The sequence below is a fragment of the Ovis aries genome, chromosome 15, assembly GCF_016772045.2.
Source record: "Ovis aries strain OAR_USU_Benz2616 breed Rambouillet chromosome 15, ARS-UI_Ramb_v3.0, whole genome shotgun sequence".
NCBI classification, from domain to species: domain Eukaryota; kingdom Metazoa; phylum Chordata; class Mammalia; order Artiodactyla; family Bovidae; genus Ovis; species Ovis aries.
Window position 1 is genome coordinate 60,131,598 of NC_056068.1, and position 20,496 is coordinate 60,152,093.

Sequence of the window (20,496 nt, forward strand, 5' to 3'; positions counted from 1 at the left end):
AATGCATGAAAGTGAAAAGTGAAAGTGAAGTCGCTCAGTCGTGTCCAACTCTTAGCGACCCCATGGACTACAGCCTACCAGGCTCCTCTGTCCATGGGATTTTCCAGGCAAGAGTACTGGAGTGGGGTGCCATTGCCTAGGCGGAGCTTAAATACATTTTTCAAGTAACAGCATAACTCAAGTCTCCATGAAGATGCTGGAACATTTTAGTTCAAGCTCAAGTCTGCAAGCTTTCTAGGTGCCATAAGCCCACTGGTAAATCACAGGACGGAAAGAAAAGGGCTCAGACAACACCAGGTTTACTGACTGGGTGAACTTGGGTGCATGTCTTAGACTCTCGGAGTTTCTTTTCCGCTGAAGGATCCTGGGCAAAATTAGCCCAACTGAACTCCAGATTCTTCATCTGTAAAATGGGGATAACATTAGCAACTTTCGAAGGTTGGGACAAATAGAAGGCGTGCCTGGTCTGAAGCAGAAATAGCCTTTTGGGAAACTAAAGGAGCCTAGGGGATGGTCAGTTGCTGCCAAGAATCAGCGTAGTCTAGACCCAAGTAGAAAGATGGAAATCAGCGAGAGGTTCCCTGGACTCAAAGCGCTGGACAAGTCTGTATGGACTCATGCCAGTGAGGGTTGGATGACCTATTATAGCTAAAGCCCTAGACTGATCTGACCACTGACTCCACTGTTAGGCCACCTGGCAGCTGTTGCTAGAAACACTTTTTTCAGGTAAGAGGTTTCCAACTGAGCCAAGTGGTAGCATGTAATCATATACTAACTCTCACCTTTGGAGCACCCTGAGTTTGCCAGGGTAACTGAACTATTCTGGGCTGCCCCTATGGGATTCCCAACTTCTCTTCCCTTATACTTCGGTGGGGGTATTCCTTCAGCCTCACATTCTGCATCCCCTTCTGAGACCCCTTCCTCTTGTGTCAGGCCATCAGAAGGGAAATGGGTGAGAAGGAACTGATCTTGCCGTTGGACCTCAGCATTTATTTCTTTACTATTTTATTTCCTCGGTTGTGGCACTTTTCCATCTAAGAAGTACATTCCTTTATAAAATCTCCCCGTGTTTACTTCCATTCCACTAAATAATTTCTCTGACCTCTTCTTATTTTTACCCTTTAAATATCTGTTGATGGTTCATTCACCACATTCCCCATTCAATTATTAATGGCCCACAAAACTTCCAAGCTGCAATCATTTACTGATTAATCTGCACAACAAACCAGAAAGACAGGTAGTATTAATCCTTCGTTCTGCAGAGGGAAACCAAGGGGAAAAGCGAGGTTAACTCAGTTGCCCAAGGTCAGCGGCTAAACAAGATTATACCCAGGATCCATCCTGTCTTGTATTTCTTCCCACAGGCTTTCTCTTTCCTTACAAATCAACATTGTCAATGCAGCAAGATCACTTCTGTGTTGATTCAGTTGTCACAGAACAGCTTGAAACTGTCAAACTCAACCCCAAATAATTCTGTCTGTGAATAGTTCGTAAATATAAGTTGCTAAAAGAAAGAGGTAATAGTACTCGAAAGCAAACTTGACAGATGTGAAAGAAGAGGGAAAAGAATGGGATTACAGGCCCAGTTGTGTCCGACTCTTTGTGACCCCATGGACTGTAAACTGCCAGGCTCCTCCGTCCATAGGATTCTCCAGGCAAGAATACTGGACCCAAAAAATAAAAAAAAGAATACTGGACCCAGGGATTGAACCCAGGTCTCCCACCTTGCAGGCAAATGCTTTAACCTCTGAGCCACCAGGGAAGCCCCAGAAGAAAGAGGTAATAGTACTGGAAAGCAACCTTGACAGATGCGAAAGAGGAGTGAAAAGAATGGGATTACAGGCCCAGCTGTGCCATAGGCTAGTCTGCCACGAGTCACTTTACTTCTCTGCATCAGAGTCACTTGTAAAAATGGGATTATGCCGAATGATGTTTAAGATATCTTGCTATTTTAAGTGAGATGACTGAGTACCTACTGAAACAGTACAAAATATAAAGCTCCAATATCCAAGATTGTGGTAAAATCGGTGTATTCAGGATACAGCGACCATCCCCTTGGGAAGCAATATGTCAATATACAATAAGAATCGTAAATAATTCCACATCCTTTGACTCAGTAATTTCATTCATACTGTAGTTTGCCCTAAGAAATAAATCAATGGAAACAAAAAGACATATACAAATTAAAATGCACATTTCAGTGCTAGCTTCAGAGGAAAAATTGTTATCAATTTGAAAGTTCATTTTTAGAGGGCTGTCCTATTAAATAAAAACACAGAACAATACAAATGTCATATTGCTATCAAAAAGGATAAATATGAAAATTATGCAAAATCATGTAATATCAATACTATCAAATGAAAATAAACAATAGTAAAAGAGCAAATATGTATCCTGATGTCAACTCTATAAAAGATGGATAAAGTGCAAATCACAAGAAAACTCAAAATAGTTATTAGTTTATTATTTTCTAAATATTTTAACTGTTTTTAATGAATACTGTTTTCCATCAACACATACACCTTATCATTTAATCAATTACTTAAAAATTTCCCAAGCCCTGCTTTAGTTCAATGGAAAATGAATTTTCAAGTTTCTGTCTAAATCTCCTAAGTAATTTTGGTTGGCTGACACATTATTCATGACATTATTCTTGTGGAGTGATTTCTGCCTTTTCTGTAATTCTTCAGTGTCTTTAGAGATTCTAAAATCTCACTGTAATTTCTTAATGTCTTTAGAGATTCTAAAATCTCACTGTAATTCCTTAGTGTCTTTAGAGATTCTAAAATCTCAGAATCCTGGCACTTCTTTCCCTCACCTAAGAGGATTCTTACAAAGATTTGTCATCTAATCTTGCTGTGAATAACCCCGTGATTCCCTTGTAATGCTAATATTTGGTAACTGCCTAACCCAGGAGTCAGCATTTTTCCAGTAACCCTGACCTGATGGGTGCCCCTACAGTAACCACAAAGTTGCCATTACCTTTTTCACAGTAGTGTGTAGGGTGATTTCACAGTCCAGAGTTTTGGAGCTTTACAGTAGGATATCTTATCTTTTTCAGGGGTCTAGGACACCCTTCTGGTTCACTTGGGAAAGCTGCCCCCCAAGCATTCCTGTGCTAAGACCTTCCCTTTAAATAAGGGCTCTGACATCCTCCTCATTCTTTAGAAATGTTCTCTTACTATCTGGGAAAGATTGCAGAGCCAATGAATTAAATATACGATTCTAGGTCTCACGTGTGCCAACGAGTGCCCTCGTTAAAACAGAATGAGTGAGATGAGATCGGTTTCAAAGCTTTCCATCCCTTTGCCCCAGAGCTGCCGAGGCCAGGCGCTGAAAAGATGCAGAGTAAAATTAAATATCTAAAAATTCATCTTTAATTAACACAACTGGATTAAAGCTAGACACCACCGCATATCATACGAGAAATGGCTGAGCTGGCTTCCAAGTGCTCTAATTCAATTAGGGCACAGTGAGTGACACTCGGGCGGGAAAGGTTAATTGGGGGCGCCGGAACGCAATCATTCCTTACCTAACCAGTCATTAAACTTCTTAACCTCTGAGGGCAGTCCCAGCTCGGTGAAATCGCCTGTGTGGAGAAGGATGTCCCCATAAGGCATCTGGATACCATCTGTTCTGGAGTGTGTGTCTGAGATGCAGACAAACCGCGTGTGGCCCGCTGGTTTTGGAGTGTCATATGGGATGGGGTCGACCCTGAAGTAGACATAACAGATCCCATAACAGTTAAATATATTAGAACCCTCGTAATCGTCATCACACATACATATTGACTGTTATCCGTGAACGCACCCAGACAAACCGATGCAAAGAGAGAAGGGCCCATTATAACAAGGAACCCCTTGGGGGTGCAAAAGAGACAGCATCACCCGTCTACAAATCCACTGGGCAAATTCAAAAAGTCTTACTTACCTGGTAGGAAAATTAAAAGGCCAGACTATCTTACACGTAGAGTCAGAAGTAACCCAGGCAACTGAGAGAGTGATTAATGGTGAAGTTTAGGGATATTGAACCCCAACTGGGGAAGCAAAATGATACTATTTTCTCTCTCTTCATGCTCCAATTGATCCCACTACTCATTAGGAAATGGATAACTAATTTATTCCTCCTTAAACATGCATAACTTTAGCAAAGAACTAATTTATGGAGAACATTCTACACATGCTCTGCCAACCGAAATATTAAGAGACACAGTAGATGGTAACCACTTCTAGGCAATTTCCTTTCTAGAACCATTCAATACCTCTACCACGTTTTCAAGCAGAGACTCACAAATCAAATTGTGGGGAGGGAAGGTGATGCCAAAGTAAAAGGACTTTTAAATAAAACACTGGGTTTTCCAAGAACTTTGTCCAGCTGCTTCTCTACCACCTCCTGAGGCCCCAGTTACACCTTAGGTTACCTAGAATGTTCACATGCCTTGGGCAGAGTCTATTCAGTACAAATATAGTAAGCCTTTTAATGGGTGTGTACAGATCTACATATGCATTAATATATGTACAGTTTTAGAGACCTAAGCACTGTGAAATTACACTCGGGCATGAGAATCAAAAGGCAAAATGATCCACCCGAAGCAAAGAAAATGAAACAGAACATTCTCATTTAATTGAGTGTAACAAAGTGTGCTAAATAAACTTGGTAAAGCAATTCAAATCTGACTCTTCAAGCATACAGTTTTAATTATTTAAAGGGTTTATAGCAGAGTTAAGGATGCTTTAACTATATTAACTCTACACTGACAGCTTCCTGTAATTTCTCTGTAGGAATGTACACTTACTTTGGATTATGGGTGAAAAGAAGCAGCTATCAAAGCAAAGAGAAGGTCACAAGAGAAGCAAACATGCGATGTGGAGATGAGAGCGTAAAATGTTAAATAAGGAACAATATTTCATATCACCACCCCACCCTGGGTTATTAGCATGCAGCAGAGAACACAGGCAAAGCTCAACACAAGATTCTCTGTACCAGTTGCCTCCAAGGCTTTGTTTAATTTTTTGTTCCTTTCCGCACTTTTGTAAAAAGAAATAATCTGTTTTCACGATGGCAATGTTGGTGAGGGAAACAAAGGCAGTCAGTATACAACCTGCGGAGTCCTGCATTTCCTTAATGGTTAGTCTTTTAATTTTATTTTATCTTTGTCAGAGAAGAAGGAAGGAAGAAGAAAGGAGAACTGGAAGAAGACAAAAAGGATACAGGGACTGTGAACTGGTGAATACAGTGGGGCTCACTGAAAACCCAAAAAGAAAGTTTAACTTCTGCAAAAAAAAAATTATATACATATATCTATATACACATACACCTGATTTTTTCCTGTAAAGGTTAGAAATTAACAATGCTGTCATCATGAAGAAAATTCACTAATCCACTGAGATCTCATGAGCAACCTAGAAACCCTTCTGATAGTATCTAATGTTGATTTTTTTAATATATATTAAAATGTTTGTCTTTCTTTCCATTACTAAGACTGTAATTACATTGTCTTAGTGGTTCTAAATTGTATCAGTTGACATTGCCTGTTTTCTAAAAGTAGTCTTCCCAGACAATGAAGGACTGTTTCCTGCCATAGCAGACTGTGTCATCCTCTGGAAGTGACACTTAATACTCTATTCCTACACCCAAAGTTAAGATGCTTGCTAGAAAGGGGCTGTGCACATCTATGCTGAAACCATCAACATCTGAAAGAAAATTCATCAACCACTGGACTTTAAATTCATTATTTATATATCTTTATTTTCCAGTTCTGTTCTCATCCTAATGGTCAAGTACAGACACAGCCCCATTTCTTCCTTTCTGTAACTCAGTTAAGCTATGGGCACAACCAGTGCATCAAAATCCTTTAAGAAGGCGGTCCCCAACCTCTTTGGCACTAGGGACAAGGTGTGTGGAAGACAATTTTTCCATTGATTGGCAGAGGGGGAATAGGGATGGTGTGGGGATGATTCAAGCACATTAATTTAATGTCCACTGTATTTCTATTATTATTTCATCAGCTCCACCTCAGATCATTGGGCATTCGATTCCAGAGGTTGGAGACCCCAGCTTTAAGAGTCTACACGAATTTATCAGAGGGACATCAGAGTCATCATTTTCAATTTATAAAACAGAAAGGAGCACTGACATAAATCCTTCCCTGTGAACAGGCCCCTGTGCTACGAACCTATTCGGTTTAGAGAAGTAAATCACCACTCAGTACATGTTGTGTTTCTTAGCTCTGTGCTGGACAATCATTTTCTATGACTATTAAAACATCAGTCAATTTCTGAGTGGTTTCAAGTCTTCCCCACTCTCGCTCCTCCTCCAGAGAAACACTCAAAGGTCCAACAGAATTAACGGTGAAATAAAGGGCAAGAAATAAAAAAAAATAGAAGAAATAGGAAGAAGAGAGAAAAATGAGTCCTCTCAGCTTTGAGCTGAAATAAAATGATGAATCAGAGGGACACAGGACGACTGAGAAGGTGTATCCGTCACCACCACCAACTTGATGTCATCCAAGGAAAACAATTAGCAGACACTGGGAAAGACATGGAGGACTGATTCCAGGAAGAGGACTGTGGAAGTCCAAAGCCAGGGGTGGGGGTGGGTTATGAACATGCAAAAACATGATTTACATACATCCCCTGACCCAGAGGCACTGATGTCCTTTGCTATCCATCAGAGGACAAGAAAATAAGACAGCATAGCCTGTCAGAGCCACACTGCAGGATAACAGGACAAGTATCACCTAGGGGTCACAGGAAAGAAGGCATCTCCACCCAAAGACATTCAGAGTTGGAAATAAGATGCCTAGTAGAGTAGGCAAGTTGCAGCAGATATAATTAAAGTTGAGACAACCCTAGGGAAACGACCATTTCCAAATTGAGCATGTGGTAAACACTTTGAAAAGGCAAGACAGCCAAACATTTTCCTGTAAAAGCGTGTTTAAGGGAGACCCTGACAGCTTTCAGAAGATCTACCTGTTCACATTGTGGGAAGACCCTCCCGCTGCCTGTTCCCCCTTCCTTAACAACCTTACTGCTTACTGTTCATGCTGTTGACTTCTCACATGACCTAACATTTCCCCTAAGGCATCATGTCAAATATCCTAGCAAGTGAGTCTCTTACCAAGGCAATCTAACCCCCAGAGCCAGATTCAAATAGCAGAGTGAGATTTGCACGTACATCTGAGTACACCCAGGGGAAAATAAGATGACATGGGAAGATGAGAAGAAAACACTGCATCATAAAATCCCAGAGCTGGACAAAACCTTAGGCGGCATCGGGTTCAGTGCTTTATATGAAGCTTGAACCTCCTCTATCCCTTTCCTGGCTAGCTGACATAAATTTTCTCTCCAAGTTTTCCAGAGAAGGAAAGCCCCGCCCCTGCATCCCCCTTCTCTCCACCAGACAATTCTGGTTACTTGCTCTACTTGCTAGAAAGTTTCCAATCCAGAAACTCTAAGAAAGCTGAGCAGAGTCCAAAGGGACTTGGCCAGGAGCCTGAAGACTGAGCAACAGCTTGGCTGAGTTACTCATTTTGGGCAAGATATTCCACTCTTTCCATCTTGATTTTCTCATCTATAAAATGGGAATAACACTGCCTAATCTCTGCTGTTTTTGTTTAGTCACTCAGTCATGTCTGACTCTTTGCAACCCCGTGGACAGCATCACACCAGACTTCCCTGTCCATCACTATCTCCCAGAGTTTGCTCAGACTCATGTCCATTGAGTCAGTGATGCCATCCAACCATCTTATCCTGTCGTCCCCTTCTCCTCTTGCCTTCTATCTTTCCCAGCATTAGGGTCTGTTCCAATGAGCTGGCTTTTCACATCAGGTGGCCAAAGGATTGGAACTTCAGCTTCAGCATCAGTCTTTCCAATGAACATTCAGGGTTGACTTCCTTCAGGATTGACTAGTTTGATCTCCTTGCTGTCCAAGGGACTCTCAAGTCTTTTCCAGCACCAATAGTTCCAAGGCATCCGGTCTTCAGCACTCAGCCTTCTTTATGGTCCAGTTCTCACATCCATATATAGCTACTGGAAAAACCATGGCTTTGACTATATGGACCTTTGCTGGCAAAGTAATATCTCTGCTTTTTAATATACTGTTTAGGTTTGTCATAGCTTTTCTTCCAAGGAGCAAGCGTCTTTTAATTTCATGGCTGTAATCACCATATGCAGTGATTTTGGAGCCCAAGAAAATAAAGTCTGTCACTGTTTCCACTGTTTCTCCATCTATTTGCCTTGAAGTGATGGAATCAGATGCCATGATCTTTGTTTTTTGAATGTTAAATTTTAAGCCAGCTTTTTCACTGCCTAATCTACTCTATCACTATAAGGAAATAAATTGTCAAGTACTGGATCTGACACGCAGCACATGCTCTGAAATTGAAGATCCTGAATGATGTAAGGTGGGGTGGGAGGGGGGTCATGTTTGGCTATAAAGCCAGACTATCTGGCTATGAATCTCACTTCACTTTTATTAACAGTGTGACACCAAGCAACATGTTCATTCCTATGTCTTGGTTTCCTTACCAATAAAATGAATATAAAAATAGTTCCTAACTCATAAGATTGCCAAGAGGATGACAAAGAATACTGTACTCAAAGCACTTAGAACAGTGCCTGACACGCAGCAGACTATCAATGTTAGGTTTTAACTCAGTAGTAATATTTTTACTACTACTACTAGTAACAGTAGTTAAGTTTTTCTGACCTCCATGTCTCCTTCCATTATAAGGAGATAATAACAGCTAGCACACAGCTTTATTCAATGAAAGCTGATTACACACACGACGGCCAGCACAGCACTGGGCACATAATCCTCAGTCAATAAAAACATTCATTTCTTGGGACTTCCCTGGTGATCCAGTGGTTAAGATTCCATCTTCCAAGGCAAGGGACACACCAGGGTTCTATCCCTGGTCAGGTCAGCTAAGGTCCCACACGCCACACGACTAATAAACCCACATGCCAGAATCACTGAGCCCACTCTCTTGTGCTGCGACTAGAGAGAAGCCTGTGAGCCCACGTGCCACAACAAAGATCCTGCATGCTATAACTAAGATCTGATGCAGATGAAAATAAAAATACTTTTTTAAAATTAAAACCATGCATTTCCTTCCTGTCACTTCTTTCTTAATCCTAGTTCTGCACTCAAACAGCAGAGAAGAAGAATTCAGTCCCCTTTCCATTGTAAAGTTCTTCAAATATCTGAGGACATGCATTATAACCCCCTGAAATCGTCTCTAACCTACTTGATTGGCCACGCGGTCCACAACTTTTTCTTTTGTGATAGGATGTCCAGTGCCCTCGGCATCCTGATGATCTGGATACAATCCAATTGGATAGAAAGCCTCTATCCATAGTGTCAGAACTCATGGGCCATATGGATTCATGGGGGGGTTCCCTGATGGCTCAGACACCACCTTCAATGCAAGAGACCCAGGTTCGATCCCTGGGTCGGAAAGATCCCCAGGAGAAGGGAATGGCTGTCCACCCCAGTATTCTTGCCTGGAGAATCCCATGGACAGAGGAGCCTGGCGGGCTACAGTCCACGCAGTCACAAAAAGTTGGACACAACTGAGCAACTAACACAAGCACATATGGATTCATGGGCCCGTGAGCTGTTTATCCAAGATAAACGCTAGTACAGGCGCTGGAGAACCACCAAAGCTGGACACCCTGGAGGAGTTTCCTAGGGGAAGCCTGAGCTATCATCTTGAGCTTTCCAATTAAGTCTCCAGGTTTTGTGCCAAGCCTCAAATCTTGTTCTTGAAGCTTGACTGTCAAATGTTTATATATCCCATTGCCTACTCAAACAAATAAACCATTCTCATTCACTCCATCCTGACCCATTAGAGTTTTTTTGATTTTTTTTTACCATAAAACACTAATATGATAATATTATTGCTTCCACTCTGGAAAGCTCTATTGGTCATATCTGTTATTTTTTCAATAGCAAATGTATACACTGTTGCAAGCCCTATTGACAGGTCTTCAGAAGAGCTGTAAATATGTGGTTTGTCATGACAGGAATTTCTTCTTTAGGCCAAATGAGAAGTAAAAGCCTTATGTACACATTTAGATTATAATTCACTGTCAAACAAGACTAAAACTCTTAACAAAGCATTTTAACAGGATTCCAATGTATTTATCATCTCCCATTCCACTTGAAAACTATGATGCTGTGCTTATGCATCCCAGTGACTTTAACAAGTTTTCAAATGTAATATTAAAGCTCTGAAAATTCAGCTGATGCAAGAGTTAAAGTTAGGTTTGTGATGTTACACCATCCACCCTAGACATAAGAATTCAGTCCACTTTCCAATAGATTGTTTGATAAAGATATGCAAAACCCTCTAGCAAAACAATGAATAAATAAATACCAGGCTTAAGTTAGTACAGTAACAGAATTTTTCAACTGGAAGGGCTTCAGAGATGATCTAATCCTGTGTTTCGATTCTCTGAATATCGGCTTCATGGTTTTGCCTTTTTTGTATGCTATTACTTAATTTTTGTTAAGCATCTTACATTTTTTACACAATTTTGTTTAGTTTTGCCCTAAACAGTTTCATCTATGTAGGCATGAAGTGGATATGGTGATTGTACTTCTCAACTAACATTAAAAAAAATACACATGTGTAACAATTTTTAAGATTTGTCCAGTCTAAAGAACTAGAACTCAAGTTTTCTAACTTCTGATTCACTTCTCTTTTTACCTAACTTTGGAAGCTAAAAATATGCTTGGACTTGGAGAATAAAAGATGTTAAAAATAATAAAATGACATCAAAGCAAACCACCTAAAATCTTGGAATCATTAATATCTAGAGACTGCTCAAAATTATTGGAGTTCACTGTCAAAAATACCCAAGTCTTAGTGCACTGATGCCTCTATTTTTATGACTGCTATCCAACTGAATGGAGTCTCTTCAAACCGCAAGAAAATGCACATCAGAGTTCATTAGAAAAATAAGCAATACAGAATTTAATTTTTTGAGTACTAGTTAAGATAAAGTCCCTGATGCTGGGAAAGACTGAGGGCAGAAGAAGAAGAGGGCATCAGAGCATGTGATGGCCGGATGGCATCACCAACACAATGGACATGAACCTGGATAACCTTTGGGACATGGTGATGGAGAGCGGCCTGACGTGCTGCAGTCCATGGGGTTGCAGAGAGTCGGACCCGACTGCGTGACTGAACAACAACAAAAAATAAAGAGTGCTTCTCATTCTCGGAGACATCAAGTCACAAGTGCAAACTGATTGTGAATGTTTCCAAACACAGGTGGCATTAGAGGGGCCACTTTAGCAGACAGACAAGCCTCATTAAAAATAGCTCTGGCTGTGAAGTCAGGGCCTTCCTGCACCCCCACTACATTGGTCATCAGTTAGTTACATGATCCTGGGCAAGTCACTGCCCTTCTTCTAACCTCTGTTCTTCAAGTGTGAAAAGAGAGGCAGGACCAAATTCTCAAATGATTACCTGCCTGGTTTCTCCACCACCAGAAATCCGCGCAAGACCTTAGAAACAAGTCAGTCTCATAAGCAGCTTAAAACATGCTCTTTCTCTTTGCAATTGTATTTTCTGCTTTCCAGACAATGCAAAAGTAAATGCAGTCCAGATCCTTCCAAACATAATCAGAATTAGCCAGACTTCACATACAAAGAGAAGTGAAATTGCAATTTAGGACCACAGATGGAGCTCCCAGGTCTTTCTAGTGTAAAACAGAGCAAAGAAACCAGAATCTCAGTTACCACAATTAAACAAAAATTAAACGATGTGGGATTTAACTAGTTGCTTCAAAAATGGGCTGTTCTCCATCTTCTAAAACTCTGAGCTGATGAAACTCTCCCAGTTTAGCCTTTGTGTCCCAGAACAGTAATGGTGCTGAAACATAGTGAGGACGCGTAACACAGCCAAATGTTTAAATATACTCACATTTGTACCAAGGGCACTGCTTTCCTCTAACTGCTGAACTGCTGTATCAACACTGTTCTACCACCAACTAATTATAGCTAACAAAAGCCCACTGCACAGAGTGTGTCTCGTGTTTCATCTATTTTTTTCCTAGTACAGAAGTACAGTGCTGACGTCCAATGAATACTAAGTGGTCATAATTTAATTCTTCAAGCACTGCATGTGATAGGAATTTCCGGTCCTTCTGCTGGGTCCACTGGGGTGTTTCAGTGCCCATCAGGCTAGCTACTGTGGTAGCCACTGAAGCCGCTCCAATGGCAAACGGTTGGGTCATAAATATCCCACTGGAGATGTGTTGTCCAGGGTTAAATGTTTCCTGCTCTTTTAACAACAAGGTTTGTTAGCTTACACTTCTGGGTACTGGCCTTGCCTTTGAAAAAAGAAGGCATATGACACTGAACTGAGTACCTGTCACTCCACACAGTCAACAGGATTTCTTAAACACCCACCTGCATGCCAGAAGTCATGGTAAGCTCTAGGAAGACAAGGAAGCAGCCTACAAGGGTTCGGGAGTTGACCTGTCAGTTCCTTACAGGCATACCTCAGAGCTATTGTGGGTTCAATTCCAGACCGCCACAATAAAGTGACCAACACAAGAATTTTTTGGTTTCTCAGTGCATATACAAGTCATATTTACACTATACTATAGTCTATTAAGTGTGCAACAGCATTATATCTTTAAAAAAAAAAACCAAGGTGCATGCTTTAAAAAATTACTGCTAAAAAATAACTATCACCTGAGCAGTCAGCAAGCTGCAAACTTTTTGCTGGTGGAGGGTCTTGCCTTGCTGTCGGTGGTGGCTGACTGACCAGGGTGGCGGCTGCTGAAGGTTGGGGTGGCTGTGGTAATTGTTTAAAAGAAGATAACAAGAAAGTCTGCCACATCAACTAATTCCTCCTTTCACAAATAATTTCTCTGCAGTATGCAGTGCCACTTGATAGCATTTCATTCACAGAACTTCATTCAAAACTGGCACCAGTCCTCTCAAATCCTGCTTCTTCTTTAATCAGGTAAGTTTACTTAATATTCTAAATCCTTTGCTGTCATTTCAACAGTCTTCACAGCATCTTTACCAGGAGTAGATTCCATCTCACTTCCTTTGCTCATCCATAAGAAGCAACTCTTCATCTGTTAAAGTTTTATCATGAGATTACAACAATTCAGCCACATCTTCAGGAATCACTTCTAATTCTAGTTCTCTTGGTATTTCCGCATTTGCAGTTACTTCCTCCACTTCAGTCTTTGACTCCTCTCAAAGTCATCCAGGAAGGCTGGAATCAACTTCCAAACTCTTGTTAGTGCTGATATTCTGACCTCTTCTCAAGAATCACCAGTGTTCTTAATGGGACCTAGAACAGTGACTCCTTCACTGTTTGATAACAGAAGGTTTTCAATTTACTTTGCCCAGATGCATGAGAGGAATCATTATCTATAGCAGCTACAGACATAAGAAATATTTCTTAAATTATAAACCTGAAAGTCAAAATGACTCCTTGTTCCAACAACTACAGAATGGATGTTGTGTTGGTGTGGCATGCATGCATGCTCGGTCGTGTCCAGTGCTTTGTGACCCCATGGACTGTAGCCCACCAGGCTCCTCTGTCCATGGGATTTTCCAGGCAAGAATACTGGGGTGGGTTGTCATTCCCTTCTCCAGGGGATCTTCCCAATCCAGGGGTCAAACCTGTATTGGCAGGTGGATTCTTTACCACTGAGCCATCTGGGAAGCCCCCAACACCACCTTGTTGAGCATCTCCATCAGAGCTCTTGGCTGATTACATGCACTGTCTGTGAGCAGTCATATCCTGAAAAGAATATTTTTCTTTTTTTTCCTGAACAGTAGGTCTCAGTAGTTGGCTTAAAATATTCAGTAAACCATGGTGTAAACAGATTTGTTGTCATCCCAGCATCACTGTGCCATTTACAGAGCACAGGCAGAGTTGATTAAGTATAATCCTTGGGAGTCCTTGTTGATTTCCCTGGTGGCTCAGACGGTAAAGCGTCTGTCTACAATGCGGGAGACCCGGGTTCGATCCCTGAGTTGGGAAGGTCCCCTGAAGAAAGAAATGGCAATCCACTCCAGGACTATATTGCCTGGAAAATCCCGTGGACAGAGAAGCCTGGTAGGCTACAACAGGCTCCCAAAGAGTTGGACACAACTGAGCGACTTCACTTTCACTTTCACTTTGGGAATCCTAAATTCCCAAAGGAATTTTTGGAATGCTAAAGGAGCACAGGCTTCAACTTAAAGTCACCAACTGGATTAGCCCGTAACAAGATAGTCAGCCTGTCCTTGGAAGCTTTGAAGCCAGGCACTGACTTCTCTCTAGCTATATAAGTCCTAGATGGCACCTTCTCCCAACATATGGCTTTTGGTCTGCATTGAAAAACAGCTATTTAATGCAGTGGTCCCCTTTTTGACCTTTTTGACACCAGGGACTAGTTTCCTGGAAGATGATTTTTCCATGGACCAGTAGGGGGATGGTTTCAGGGTGATTCAAGTGCATTACATTTATTGTGCACTTTATTTCCATTATTATTATATCAGCTCCACCTCACATCATCAGGCATTAGATCCTGGCAGCTGGGGACCCCTGGTTTAGTGTTGCCATCTTCATTAATTATCTTGGCTAGATCTTCTGGACAACGTAAAGCAGCTTCTACATCAGCACTTGCTGCTTCACCTTGCATTTCTGATGTGTTGGAGACAGCTTCTTTCCTTAAGCCTCACGATCCAGCTGTTAGCGTCAAACATTTCTTCTGCAGCTTTCTCAGCTCTCAGCTCTCTCAGTTTTGACAGAATTGAAGAGAGTTAGGCTTTTGTTCCAGAGAAGGCAATGGCAACCCACTCTAGTACTCTTGCCTGGCAAATCCCATGCACGGAGGACCCTGGTAGGCTGCAGTCCATGGGGTCGCTAGGAGTTGGACATGACTGAGAGACTTCACTTTCACTTTTTACTTTCATGCATTGGAGAAGGAAATGGCAACCCACTCCAGTGTTCTTGCCTGGAGAATACCAGTGGGATTCTGGGCATCTCCATCTCCTGGTGGGTTATCGTCTCTGGGGTCGCACAGAGTTGGACACGACTGAAGCAACTTAGCAGCAGCAGCAGGCTTTTGTTATACATCAGGCTCTGGCTTAGGGGAATGTTGTGACTGGTTGGATCCTCTCTCCAGACCATTCAAAACTTTCTCCATATCAGCAATAAGGCTGTCTCACTTTCTTATCATTCATGCGTTCAGTGGAGTAGCACTTTCAATTTTCCTCAAGAACTTTTCCTTTACATTCATAACTTGGCTAAGTATTTGGTGCAAGAGACCTAGTTTTCAGTCTATCTTGGCTTTTGGCATGCCTTCCTCACTAAGCTTAATCATTTCTACTTTTCTTTGATTTCAAGTGAGAGCTGTGCAACTCTTCCTTGGACACTTAGAGGCTACTGTAGGCTTATTAATTATCCTAATTTCAATATTTTGTGTGTGTCTTAGGGAATAGGGAAAGGAAACAGAAGGAGAGAGAGCAGGAAACAGCTGGTCAGTGGAGCAGTCAGAAATACACAAAACATGGCCTGGTTTGTGGCACCCAATGCCCTGTAACAATTACAACAGTTACATCAAAGATCACTGATCACAAATCACCATGGTAAGTATAATAATAATGAAAAACGTTGAAATATTGTAAGAATTGCCAAAATGCGACACAGTGACACAAAGTCACCAAATGCTGCTGGAAAAGTAGTACCAAAAGATTTGTTCAACATAGGCACTGCCACAAACCATCCATTTGTAAAAGACAAACAAAATGCAGCATCTGTAAGCACAATAAAATAAAGCACAATAAATCTAGGTATGTCTGCATTCAACAAATGTACGATTTCTGTTCAGTCACTGAGCTCCTTCCCAGACATTTATTAAGCACCTTCTACGGACCAGATTGCGCTAGGTGCTGGGGAGACAGGTAAAGCCAAGCCCCAGAAGGTTTCTGTGGTGTATAAACAAGTGATTTATTAAACAACTTGTGAACAGCTAGAATTAAGGACCTGCGTGGTGGTTGTTGCCGCAAATAATCAAGGATGTGTGGGGTACTGTGGGATAAAGGAGAAAATGCCTGGCACTGCTTGCAGGTTAGCAAGGACAGGGAACATTACAATGGACACAGGACACCAGGGGGTGTGTCAATTCCATTTCAAATGCAGGGGACAAAGGAGCTCAGGCTCAGAAAGAAGAGGCATGAGAGTGGCCTGAAGCTGGAATCTGAATTGGAATTTAAACAAGCACAGAACTTGGAAAGTCAGGCAAAAAAAAAAGGAGCTATCCAGGCAACAGTGGACACTGCAAGGAAGCACATCACTTATTTAGGGACTTGTGAGTGAAGAGGCAATGCCAGAGCAGAGTCACTGTGTCAGAGAGCAGTAGAAGGTTCGAAAGGCTGGTGGGACTGGGGACCACACCAAGGAGAGCCAGACTGTAGGGCCTGAACCAGTCCTGGAGGCTGTGGAAACCCACCCCCTCCACCACACTCACTGAAAGGTGCAAGGGGCCGCAAAGAAAGCTGGCTTTAAGGAAAACTGACGTGGCCACTGCAGGATGTGAGGGATGGGAAGGTGCTGGGGGTACCAAAGAAAAGGAGGCTGACTCAAAATTACCTGCTAAAAAAATCTAGGCATATGTTTGATAAAGCCACACCCAGTAAAAACAGAAAGTAGAGGATAAGAAGGAAAGGCAGTAGAAACCTGATGGTATTATAAATAGAAACTGTCAATGATCATTGGAGAAGTAGTCAAAAATGAACTACGACATCCTACATGACTGTAGTTCCTGTAGCTCCATCTGGTCCCCACTTTTATCACTGATCTGATGCTACAGACAGAGTGTCTGTGTCCTCCCCTGAAATTCATACGTTGAAGCCCTAATATGATTGCATTTGAAGGTGCAGTCTCGGGGAGGTAATTAGGTCAAGAGGAAGGAACCCTTATGAACTTAGTGAGTGGCCTTATAAAAAGACACAAGAAAGATGACCTTGACAGAGCAAGAAAGCACCCATCGATGGGATCTCACCAGGAACTAAACTGGCTGGCAGCTTAATCATGGATTTCCCAGGCTCTGTAATCATAAGAAATACATATTTGCTGTTTAAGCCACTCAGTCTGTAGTACTTGTGATAGCAACTCAAGCTGACTAAGACATCTGGATGAAATCTGGATACCGACATAGAATTTTTCGGCTGAAAATAATGACAGTCATGATGGGGAGTAACAGCAACCGTTTTCATTCTGAAGCCAGGTGCTATGTGATGCCCTTCATCTGAACAGCTTTCATTTAATCCCTACAGCAGGTAGGCCCCATATTTCTCCCATTTTACAAATGAGGAACCTGAGACTCAGATTAAGCAAAGGCACAAGGCCAGTAGGTGACTCTACCCCAAGATGACCATCCAGAGTCTGCTCTGTCATCTGACAGGTTTACAACCTCCTCTTACACAGCTTTCCTGGTGGCTCAGATGGTAAAAAATCTGCCAGCAATGCAGGAGACCCAGGTTCAGAAAGATCCCCTGGAGAAGGGAATGGCAACCCACTCCAGTATTCTTGCCTGGAAAATTCCATGGACAGAGGAGCCTGATAGGTTACAGTCCATGGGGTCGCACAGAGTCTGACACGATTGAGCAACTAACACTTGCACAGCACACTCAGACGTTAGGGCAGATTCTGTCCAAAAATGGGGCATACAGTTTTTTAAATCAATAATTACAATGACCAACTTCAAAAATAAAATGCGGGTGATTTTCAAACACTGGGTGCACCTGAAAACCATGTCTTCATCTGGCCCAGTCCAGGGGAAAGAACGTTAGGAGACATAAAAAACACAACCATTTACTTTTTTAAATGTTGGGGCAGATATTCATGAAGAGCGTTGGGTCTAATGGATAAAAAGGAATTTTTTTTTTTTTTGGTATTAAAACTCTGCCAAAGGAAACTGAATTCTCCTTCTCCATTTTTCAATTCATCAAAGTCAAGTTTTCTAAGGCTCAATGTCTCACAAGAAGCTGTTAACAGAATTTGTTGTTTAGTTAATTGTGCTTATCAGAAGTGTTCAGTTCAGTCACTGAGTCAGGTCTGACTCTGCGATCCCATGGACTGCAGCACGCCAGGCTTCCCTGTCCATCACCAATTCCCAGGGCTTGCTCAAACTCATGTCCATCAAATCAGTGATGCCATTCAACCATCTCATCCTCTGTCATCCCCTTCTCCTCCTGCCTTCAATCTTTCCCAGCATCAGGGTCTTTTCCATTGAGTCAGTTCTTTGCATCAGGTGGCCAAAGTATTGGCCCTTCAGCTTCAGCATCAGTCCTTCCAATGAATATTCAGGACTGATTTCCTTTAGGATTGACTAGTTTGTGTAGGTAACTTCATATTTGCATGGCTAAAGGGCCTTTTTAAAAGTGTGTGGCCAAAAGTTGAATTTTAACAGTCCACAATAAGGGAGCAACAGAGAATGAGATGGTTGGATGGCATCACCAACGCAATGCACATGACTCTGAGCAAATTCCAGGAGACAGTGAAGGACAGGGAAGCCTGGCATGCTGCAGTCCATGGTGTCACAAGGAGTATGACATGACTTAGTGACTAAACAACAACAAAATTTTTTTCCAACTTTGAGCTAACTTTATTGACTTACTTTCAAAAATCAGTTGTCCCTAAGTCAGAAAGACCATTTTATATATGCATGAACATCACGTAAGTCCATTACGAGACAAATGCTTATTCTTAAGACCACATAATATGATTAATTAAAATCAGAATTTGCTAAATCATGCCGGACTCTTTTGAAACTCCATGAACTTTAGCCCGCCAGGCTCCTCGGTATATGGGATTATCCTGGCAAGAATACTGGAGTGGGCTACCATTTCCTTCTCCAACTTAATATGATATCAACATTTAAAGAATGAATCCAATACAATAATTTTCAGACTCAGCATATCTCACTCTGGAGACTGTTTCATGACAGTAAGAAAACCATTTTACCCTACATTTCTAACTTTTGATGAACTAGCTGGTCCACTTCTACTGTAAAAATTATTGAGTTGGCCCAAAAGTTCATTCAGGTTTTTCTGTACCATCTTACCAAAAAACCCAAATGAATTCTTTTGGCCAAACCAATACATAGTTCCTACGTAATGGCAGAATCCACAGAGGACTACTTTCCTCTCTGGAAGTGAGCACTTACTACCTCGGTAGAGTATTTCATAGTTTACATTTCCCCAAGGGTATCTCAGGGTTGGTGTATTCAAGGTACAGACTACCTGGTGGGCAACTTGCCCACGATCGCCCAGCTAGTACATAGTTGAGAAACATTCAAATCTAGGTCTGACTGCATATCCAATAGTCTGTTTACCAAGACTAGTAACAAAGGGAAATACCCTCTCCCATGTCAACTTCTGATTAACATTGGCTAAACTCAATATTATAAACACTAAGATCATCCAGTCCCATCACTTTATGCAAATAGAAGGGGGAAAAGTGAAAGCAATGACAGACTTTATTTTGAGGGGGCTCCAAAGTCACTGCGGACGGTGACTGCAGCCATGAAATTAAAAGACACTTGCTCCTTGAATGGAAAGCTAAGACAAACCTGGACAGCAAATTAGAAAGCAGAGATATCCCTTTGTCAACAAAGGTTTGTATAGTCAAAGCTATGGTTTTTCCAGTAGTTATGTAGGGATGTGAGAGCTGGACAATAAAAAAGGCTGAGCATCAAAGAATTGATGCCTTCAAACTGTGGTGCTGGAGAAGACTCTTCAGAGTCCCTTGGACAGCAAGGAGAGTCAACCAATTAATCCTAAAGGAAATCAACTATGAATATTCATTGGAAGGGCTGACACTGAAGCCCAAGCTCCAGTACTTTGGCCTGTTGGTGTGAAGAGACAACTCACTAGAAAGCCCCTGATGCTGGGAAAGACTAAAGGCAAAAGGAGAAGGGGGCGGCAGAGGATGAGATGGTTAGATAGCATCGTAGACTCAGTGGACACGAATCTGAGCAAATTCTAGGAGACAGTGGGAGACAGTGGAAGACAGAGGAGCCTGGTGGGCTGCAGTCCATGGGTCGCAAAGAGTCAGACACAACTGAGCACTGAGCAACCACAACCACAACCACCACCAACCTCTCCAGGTTTCCCTGTTGAGTGACACTGGCAAGTCTACCAATAGGTGTGACTAGCAATTAGTCCTCCACCCCAAGTTTTTGAATTAGCCATTTAAATCATTTGGTCCAGGATTAGTAAGATATAGCCCAAAGACAAAATCTAACCCAGTGCATGTTTTTAGAAAGTTTTACTGGAACACAACTGCATTGTCTGTTTAAATATTGTTAAGGTTGCTTTTGAGTTACAACAGCAGAGTTTCATAGTTGTGACAAACACCATATGGCCTGCAAAGCTTGAAATATTTACTGTCTGGACCTCAGGAGGAAAGTCTGTCCACTCCTGATTTTGTTACTCAACATTTATTAAGAGACAACCATGTGTTA

At 41.8% G+C, this 20,496-nt stretch overlaps 1 protein-coding gene across 3 annotated transcripts in view; it reads right to left on the reverse strand.

Annotated features, from left to right (window-relative positions):
- Positions 1–20,496, reverse strand: part of MPPED2 (metallophosphoesterase domain containing 2) — a 210,916-nt gene that overhangs the window by 151,765 nt on the left and 38,655 nt on the right. For all 3 annotated transcript variants that reach the window (XM_027979587.2, XM_012096142.5, XM_042233306.1), the window contains exon 3: positions 3,533–3,714. In XM_027979587.2, the coding sequence (XP_027835388.1) occupies positions 3,533–3,714 (182 nt within the window). The remainder of the gene's footprint in view (positions 1–3,532; positions 3,715–20,496) is intronic.